This window comes from Anabrus simplex, chromosome 1, assembly GCF_040414725.1.
Source record: "Anabrus simplex isolate iqAnaSimp1 chromosome 1, ASM4041472v1, whole genome shotgun sequence".
In the NCBI taxonomy this organism is placed as follows: domain Eukaryota; kingdom Metazoa; phylum Arthropoda; class Insecta; order Orthoptera; family Tettigoniidae; genus Anabrus; species Anabrus simplex.
In genome coordinates this window covers 1,074,701,187-1,074,709,209 of record NC_090265.1, presented here as the reverse complement: position 1 = coordinate 1,074,709,209, position 8,023 = coordinate 1,074,701,187, and the positions used below count along the sequence as shown (strand labels likewise).

At 39.7% G+C, this 8,023-nt stretch overlaps 1 protein-coding gene across 2 annotated transcripts in view; it reads left to right on the top strand.

Annotated features, from left to right (window-relative positions):
• Positions 1-438: 438 nt before the first annotated feature.
• P5cr-2 (Pyrroline-5-carboxylate reductase-like 2) overlaps positions 439-8,023 on the top strand; it is an 88,342-nt gene continuing 80,757 nt past the window's right edge. For both annotated transcript variants that reach the window (XR_010858586.2, XM_067137178.2), the window contains exon 1: positions 439-548. Coding sequence is in view for 1 of the 2 variants with exons in the window: in XM_067137178.2 (XP_066993279.2) it covers positions 479-548 (70 nt within the window). In the remaining variant the exon portion in view is untranslated. The remainder of the gene's footprint in view (positions 549-8,023) is intronic.

Sequence of the window (8,023 nt, the reverse complement as noted above, 5' to 3'; positions counted from 1 at the left end):
CGGGGTTCAAATGCGTGTTAGATAAGAACATTAATAATCATTCCCCCAAAACCGTTTGACGTACGAACTGAGGATGTAATTTTGAAAAATAACTTTCAATTTGAAACCGTAGCGAAGCACGGGTATCTTGCTAGTAGTCTACGAAGTAAAATAGTATGTTCCAGTTTCAGTTTATTTGAAAGATAACCTAAAATATTTCAGGTATTTAATTGTGATAATCAGTACTTTGCTTATAGGAAAGCTGTGCCACTCGTTTCCAAGTACTGTTGATCTGACAGCCTCGTCTATAACCATTCAATCCCGAATGGCAGACATATGGACTTCGTTTTGTTGTCAGAAGTGTCTTAGAGGATATGGCAACTCTGTTGCAATAGATACCAAGTGACCTCTTGAGGACCTATCAGAGAAGAGGTCTGATGTAGTTCAGACCAAAGGGCATGACTGTGTGAATACATTGCAGTGTGTTCAAGACTTCACCATGATGAAAATCGGATTTCTGGGCGCAGGGAAGATGGCCCAGGCGCTAGCTAACGGCTTTCTTGCTGCAGGTAAACAAACACAGATAAGCTTACATAAACACTGCCCCCAGAAGCAGGACTTTTGTTGATAAGGATTCTGTGAGAAACACGAGATAATAGTATCCTCATTATGTGAGTGTGGAAGATAGTAATCGGGGGGGAAAAAATCATATTCAGCCGCAGTTAGCACTTGCATTCGAACCTCAGATTTGCGAACTTTGCCGCTTCCTTGTTCTGTCCGTGAAGTGTCTATGAAAGAGGGACAGGCCGATGTGTTTTTAGAAAATAATTGTTCTACTATAAGTTATAGAATAATGTATATACATTAAATGATATCTATCCATTTGTATTCTTAGCTGCCGTTATAGTCGAGTGGCTTAGTTACTGGCAGCTCACCAAATCGGCCGCGGTTCGAATGCACGTGGGTTTTTGAAAGAAAAGTCAAATCAGTGTGGTTCGTATTCCGCATAATATTAGAGGTCCCGTGGCTATGATCACGATATCGACAATCGCGTAAAACTACGTAAGTGTTTGCTTTTTCTTTACCGGTACGTTCTTAGAAATGGAAAACTATCGAACATGTTTTATTCAAACTCTGTGTATAGGATCTTCCAATTCAGGAAAATGCTTCAGGTAATTATGATAATTTCGTGTGGCTATTGCTAGCATGATGTACCTCTTGTAAGATATACTTCCGACTCAGGTGGGTGGCATCCCCCGTGTGTGAGAAACCTCGTGTTGTTGAAGTGGAGGATAATGTGTGTGCGTGCGGTGTGTGTGTGTGTGTGTGTGTGTAGGTGGGTGGGTGGGTGGTTGTGGTTGTGGTGTGCGGGTTGCAGGAATGTTGGGGACGTCACATACCACGGGAATTAACCGTTTAAGATTAAATCCCTTGACCCGTCCACGAATTGAACCCAAGAGTCGAAAATCAAGACGCTGACCATTCAGTCATGGAGTCGGACAAGGTTTTAGGTTAGACATGGTTTTTGTTTATGCATTTAGCTGTGAAATCAGAAGTGGAATTATTTTAAAAATTCGAGAAGTACTTTTCGAGGAAATAGAATGCATACTAACTTAAACTCAAGTTAGCAATCGTGGGTCGTTAAAATGAATCAACAGGTAAGTAAACTCGTGACCTCGTCCCGAGGTAGTGCAGCTCTTTTGAGGCACATCTCCAGGGGAGGTGAGCTGTATGTACCATTTTAACCACATACCAGCCCTCCAGTCATCTCAGGTAGTATCGGGAATCGAAACCCAGTCACCAAGGACGTCAGCTAAAAAGTGCTAACCGTTATAATGCGGAGGTGGACAATCAACTGGTAGAAGGCCAAGCCTGCATACTCTACGTCTCGACCACGATCTATTGACGTACAAAGTTCTTTGTAAGTTGTAATACGTTATCTTCAGCACGGTACTTTTAAACATATGTTAAGCGTAATAGCATTCGTGGTTGCGAACGGCAAGTTAACTCCTCGCTAACTTGCTGAGATGACCATGCCTCGAATCCTGTCAATCCAAGCGAAATTTTCCGATTGGAAAGGCACTTTTCAATACGGTTAGTGTTCCGGATTCCACGAAAAATTGTAGGTCCCGTTACTTCTGATGTTCTGACTGATTACTATATACAATAGCCTTCTGCAACAGTCAAGACTTTGTATTGAATATTCTCCATTTGGTCTCTATTAATTTTATAAGTTTACATTTACTATAGCTTACCACGCTTACCTCTTTGAGAGATCCACTGCGTAGGCTAATTAAAACACGACGTTTCCATGATCTAATAAGTGTTCCCGCGATTCAGTCATCATTGCCAATTGGAATGCAAGTTATTTCACATCAGGGCTAAATGTTGACCCTTTATTCTACCCTTAACGTTAAGATATGGTAATAAAACTTTTTTTTTTTTTTTTACAATTTTGCTTTAAGTCCCACCGACACAGATAGGTCTTATGGTGACGATGGGATAGGAAAGGCCTGGGAATGGAAAGGAAGTGACCGTAACCCTAGCATTTTCTTGATGTGAAAATGGGAAACCACGTAAAACCATTCTCAGGTTTGTCGACAGTGGGGTTCAAACCCACTAACTCCCGAATGCAAGCTCATAGTACGCGACCGTAACCTTACGGCCAACTCACTCGGTATAAAACTTTTTATAAGAATAGCAAACCTCTACTACTATTACTACATACGGTCCTACTGGTTATTACAACGAGTTGGCTAGTAAGGGACTCTTCTCTTTTTAATAAAATGGTGAAAATTTGATCCCTACCTCGAGTCTTCGTATTCAGTACTCTCCGTTGATTCGTATCTTTATTTATTTAGACTCATTTATTGTAGCTTGTAAGGGTGTTAGGATTTGGCGAGGGGGGGGGGGGGGGCACAAAACTACAGTAACAAATATTTTTACATTCAAATAGATTGAAAGAAAAGTTTGAAATAGTTTTAGAGTAGTACCTTTTCTAACTCAACGGGTTGTGGAAGGGTAAATTCATAGCGGCCTCGTGGGCATCGCACGCCTTAACACGTGCGTACAGTGCGAGGCAAACATTTCTGTCAGTTATTTAAAAAAATGGTTTTGTTTCCATTGTAAGTATTAAAATCACCGAGCTCGATAGCTGCAGTCGCTTAAGTGCGACCAGTATCCAGTAATCGGGAGATAGTGAGTTCGAACCCCACTGTCGGCAGCCCTGAAGATGGTTTTCCGTGGTTTCCCATTTTCACACCAGGCAAATCCTGGGGCTGTACCTTAATTAAGACCACGGCCGCTTCCTTCCCATTCCTAGGCCTTTCCTATCACATCGTCGCCATAAGACATATCTGTGTCGGTGCGACGTAAAGCAAATAGCAAAGAAAGAAAGTAGTAAAATGTATAGAGATGTAATTTTTTTAACAATCTTCTCGCGGCTCGATAATATGAAAATACGTCTATATTATTATTATTATTATTATTATTATTATTATTATTATTATTATTATTAGATGCGAAAAAGACTGATCACGCAAAGCTCACTTAGAAGTTGTGCATTTCCTTCTTTGCCAGGCAGCCTTCAATTTTTCTCTCATCGTGGTTCTTCGTTCTTCTGTCCACTTAACTCCTGTCTTCTTCTTGTGATTTCTCTCTGACTCTACTTCCCACTTGCTGACTTTCGTTCTGTAGCAGGTTCGGTCAGCGATGTCGGCCACTTTGATTCCTGATTTTTCCAGGTCTTATTATCGCGCTTTTACGGCCGCATTGGACCACTGTAGTCAATTTCTGTCTATGATGTTTTATGTTTTTTTCCCTTTCTGTTCTTCCAGTATTTATTCATTCTGTCTGATCTTCATCATCGTTCTTCTTCTGAAAGTACCCTTTTAGTTGTTTCTTTGTTATCATTTTTGGTAGGAATCTATAAAATATATGTCTCTATATTATATAAAATTGATTTTTTTACATAGTTTACGCCCCCATTGGACCATTTTCATCAGTCATATACATTAAAGTCTAATAGTATTAAAGAGAGTCAGCTTCTCAGCTCCTTCTTCCGCTCCCAAAACTTCTTTACCCTGTCGGACCTGGCTGTTCTTTGGTTGTCTGTAATGGTGTACCTCCTTCCTTCAAATGTTATGAGTTTGACTCGTACGTGTTTATTCCTTAGAATCCCCTTCTCTTCTCTGCCTTCAATTTGGAGCATTGATAAATTTAATTCTTCTAAATCCTTCATGATCTCTGTGAACCAAGTGTTCTTTGTAATATTTTTCCAGAAGTAACTAAATAACTGCTTCACTAGTCAGGGTTCTGGCAGTCTGAATACATGACGAAAAAAGGCGATTCTCCTTTTCCGCATTGTATCTATTATTGATTCGCTTTCATGACATACCACTTCATTAGGTAATAATCTCCATTGGGCATCAACTTGGTGTTTCTTATTGATAATTGTCCTGATGATTCTTCTATCTACAGGTATTTTCTGCTTTTTATCGGTTGTTGATCTAGTGTTCAACTTGAAGTGTGTTTCACTAGTATAAGGTGCTTCGGGTTTTACAACTGTGTTGCAATGTCGAAATGTAGCATTCATGAAGACAGATTTTTATCTTATAAGTTGGTCAGATGATTCGCTGTGCTGTTTTCAGTTTAGATGTTCCGCTGTCGATCGATGTTTTCTCTTTTGTATTCCAGGTTATAATTTCCCCAAGATATTTGAACTTATTCACAATCTTAATTTGTCTGCCATTGTCGAGGTGAATGACTGGTGTTTCAGTTCTGAAGGTCGGCATTACTTCAGTCTTTTCAAACGAGATTTGCAGTCCCATTTTGCAGACATTTTCTCGAGTTCTTCCATCTGAAATGTTTCTTCTTCCACACTACTTGCTAGTAATGCAAGATCGTCTGCGAATGCTAGGCAATTAAGTTTAATATTTCTGCCTAACTTGATGTTTGAATGACATTTCTTTACCCATTCTCGCATGACTTTCTCCAGAGCACAGTTACATAATAATGGCAAGAGTCCATCTCCCTGTCGAAGTCCGGTGTTAATTTAAAATGGCCCAGACATATTCACCTCTAAAGTTGACTTTCGACTTAGTATTCTTAAGAAAAAAGACTGATGATTTGATCGGGACAGCTTCGTCCTGGTAGAAATCCTCCCTGATATTCTTCCAGTTCCTGGTCAAGTTGTTCCTGAATTCTTGTACCGTATACATAATTTTAGATAAAATCTTATAAATCACATCATGCAGAAATATACCGCCGATAAATACTGGAATCCGATCTATCACCATTTTTGTGCAGTGGCTGGATTATTGCTGTAGTCCATTCCTCAGTCATTTCTTCAGTATTCCAGATGTCTATGTTTATGTACATTTTGAAGGGTTTGTTTATTTGCCTTCCTCCATAGTTCTGCTACCAATTGATTCTCTCCTGCTGCTTTTAGTGGAATTTATTGCTTTGATAACTTCATCATAAGTTGGCAGTATAACCTTTTCCAGTGGAGTTTTATTTTTTGGGGAAGGATCAAAATCGGATTGTTCTTTTGAATGTTCGCAGTTAAGTAATTCTTTAAAATAGTCGGCCATAATTTTAGCATTATCCCATTATGCCATTTCCCTATTTTTATTTTTCATCATAAGTTTATAAGTGATATTGTTGGAATGTTTTGTAATAGTCTCTTGTTTTATGTTGACTAAATGCTCCTTTTATGGTATTCAGTGTTTCTTTTTGATAATTTATTTTAATTCATCTAATAAATAACTGCTTCACTACGGTACTCGGGTTTCTGGCAATCTGAATACATGACAAAAAAAGGCAATTCTCCTTTTCCGCATTGTATCTATTATTGATTCGTTTTCATGATAAGTAAACCACTTCATTAGGTAATAATCTCCATTGGCATTCAACTTGGTGTTTCTTATTGATATGAAATTGATTATTTAAATTTGAAAATAAGCCATCTAAGTGCCATATTTAATATACGTAGTTTGTTTTTGTGGCTAAACTATACTCGCATATGAAATTCACTAATTTACAACTAACATTTACAGAAATGAAAATTTGTAAACATTGCATAAAAGTTACTTTGATTCTTCTTCTTTCGAATAGGCCTATCCTTGGAATCACGCTTATTCAACTATTGGGTTTGGGTCTTTGTCAAGTATTGTCGCGTTTTCTTCCGGTGTAACTCGTTTCTTTCCTTCGTCCCATACGAGCAGCAATTTACCGACGAGAGCCGCAGGCACATTTTACTATTCGGTGGTGGTACGCCGAGATATCGATGCGGACCTTGAACTTGCGGGGCCGACATGGCTCAAATGTTAATCATTTCTTCAGAAGTTAAAAAAAAAAAAATACTATTTGTTCGGGGCGTCGACCTAGAAAGATCTTTTGCCCCTACTTGCACCATATGTGAGGAACCTGCGTGTATTTTGTAAATGGCGGAAGTGTAAAGTGTTGAATGTGAGGAAAGGAACGTTATGGACGACACAAACACCCAGTCCCCAGGCCAGGGATATTAATCATTTACAATACAAAATCCGGGAATCGAACCCGGCGCCGCTGGGTGACAAGCGGACGCATTGCCCCCTACACCGCGGGGCCGGACTTCTTCAGAACATACTAATACAAATGCCCTGTGAATACGAACTTCCTATCTCTAGTATTTCATGTTGTTCTGGCTTTTATGAACATAGGTGTAACTTATCTTGAGCCAATGAAAATGAAAACCTACAGCCTGTTTTCCAGTCATTGACCGGGTCAGGGATGTAATGAATGAAGCATATATAGGCTGTTAGTACGATGGGGTCGCCACTCCCAAAGAGGTATATTAATGATAGATGCTATGGAATGAGAATGGAGAGTGCTGCTGGAATGAAAGATGAGAGGGAAAACCGGAGTACCCGGAGAAAAGCCTGTCCTGCCTCCGCTTTGTCCAGCACAAATCTCACATGGAGTAACCGGGATTAGAACCACGGTATCCAGCGGTGAGAGGCCGAGGCGCTGCCGTCTGAGCCACGGAGGCTTCTTTTGAGTCAATATATCACTCAAATAACATTTAAACACGTGGGTTAGGTAGGTTACACCTCAGTTATGGATTGTATAACATCATGCAGATGTTCAACTATGTCATTTCAATTTAGGGACTGTAAAATCCACTGGACATAGGACCCTTCTGTACAAATCTCAAATATTTATAGACAAATAGCGACAATATTGACAACATGTCAAGATTAACACCATCATGTATTTTAAAATGCTAATCAGATAAAATATGATTCACAGTTACAGTTATTGATTATATTGTAAGCTCTCAACTTTCCTGAATCACTTGACTGAGGCCCCTTCAGTACAAATCACCAGCATTTATAGACAGACAGTGAAAATATTACAAAAATGCCAAGGTTAAAACAATAATTAATTTAAAAATGCTAAGTATGTACATAAAGTATGATTCACAGTTACAGTTAGGCCCAGTGGCATCTACTGAGGGCTACCAAGGCTATCGGTGAAGCTCAAACCTCAATTGAGAACGATGGACATCTAAAGCACATTATAATGTAAGCATCTGGCACATTGTTCCATTTTTCAAAACTTGAACGCAATGAAATAAAACGTCACTCGTATTTCGGGGTGCAAGGCAACGGAAAATGATTTCGCAGCCCAGACGCTACGTCCCTCTCCCCTCGACTCACCTCGCGCCGCATGCTGATGAATGGCCGATAGGTGCGGGAACCGGGGGGATAGGTATGCTAGGATTCGCTCCGTCAGATCGCCACTGCTAACGAAAGAGAGATAGATCAAATACTTTAATACACCAATACCGGACAGCTCTGTCTCAACAGCACTGGGTGGAGTGCGAACAGCGACGGTGGTGACATCTAGCGTGCTGGTGTGACAAGCCCAGGAACTGCATACTTGTCTATGCTACAGCTGAGAGTAATGCATCTACACTCTTTGGTAATATTTTTGTTAAAATATTTGAACAACCATAATAATTAAGAATTAAATTTTAAAATATGAAATGCCTACTTCATAA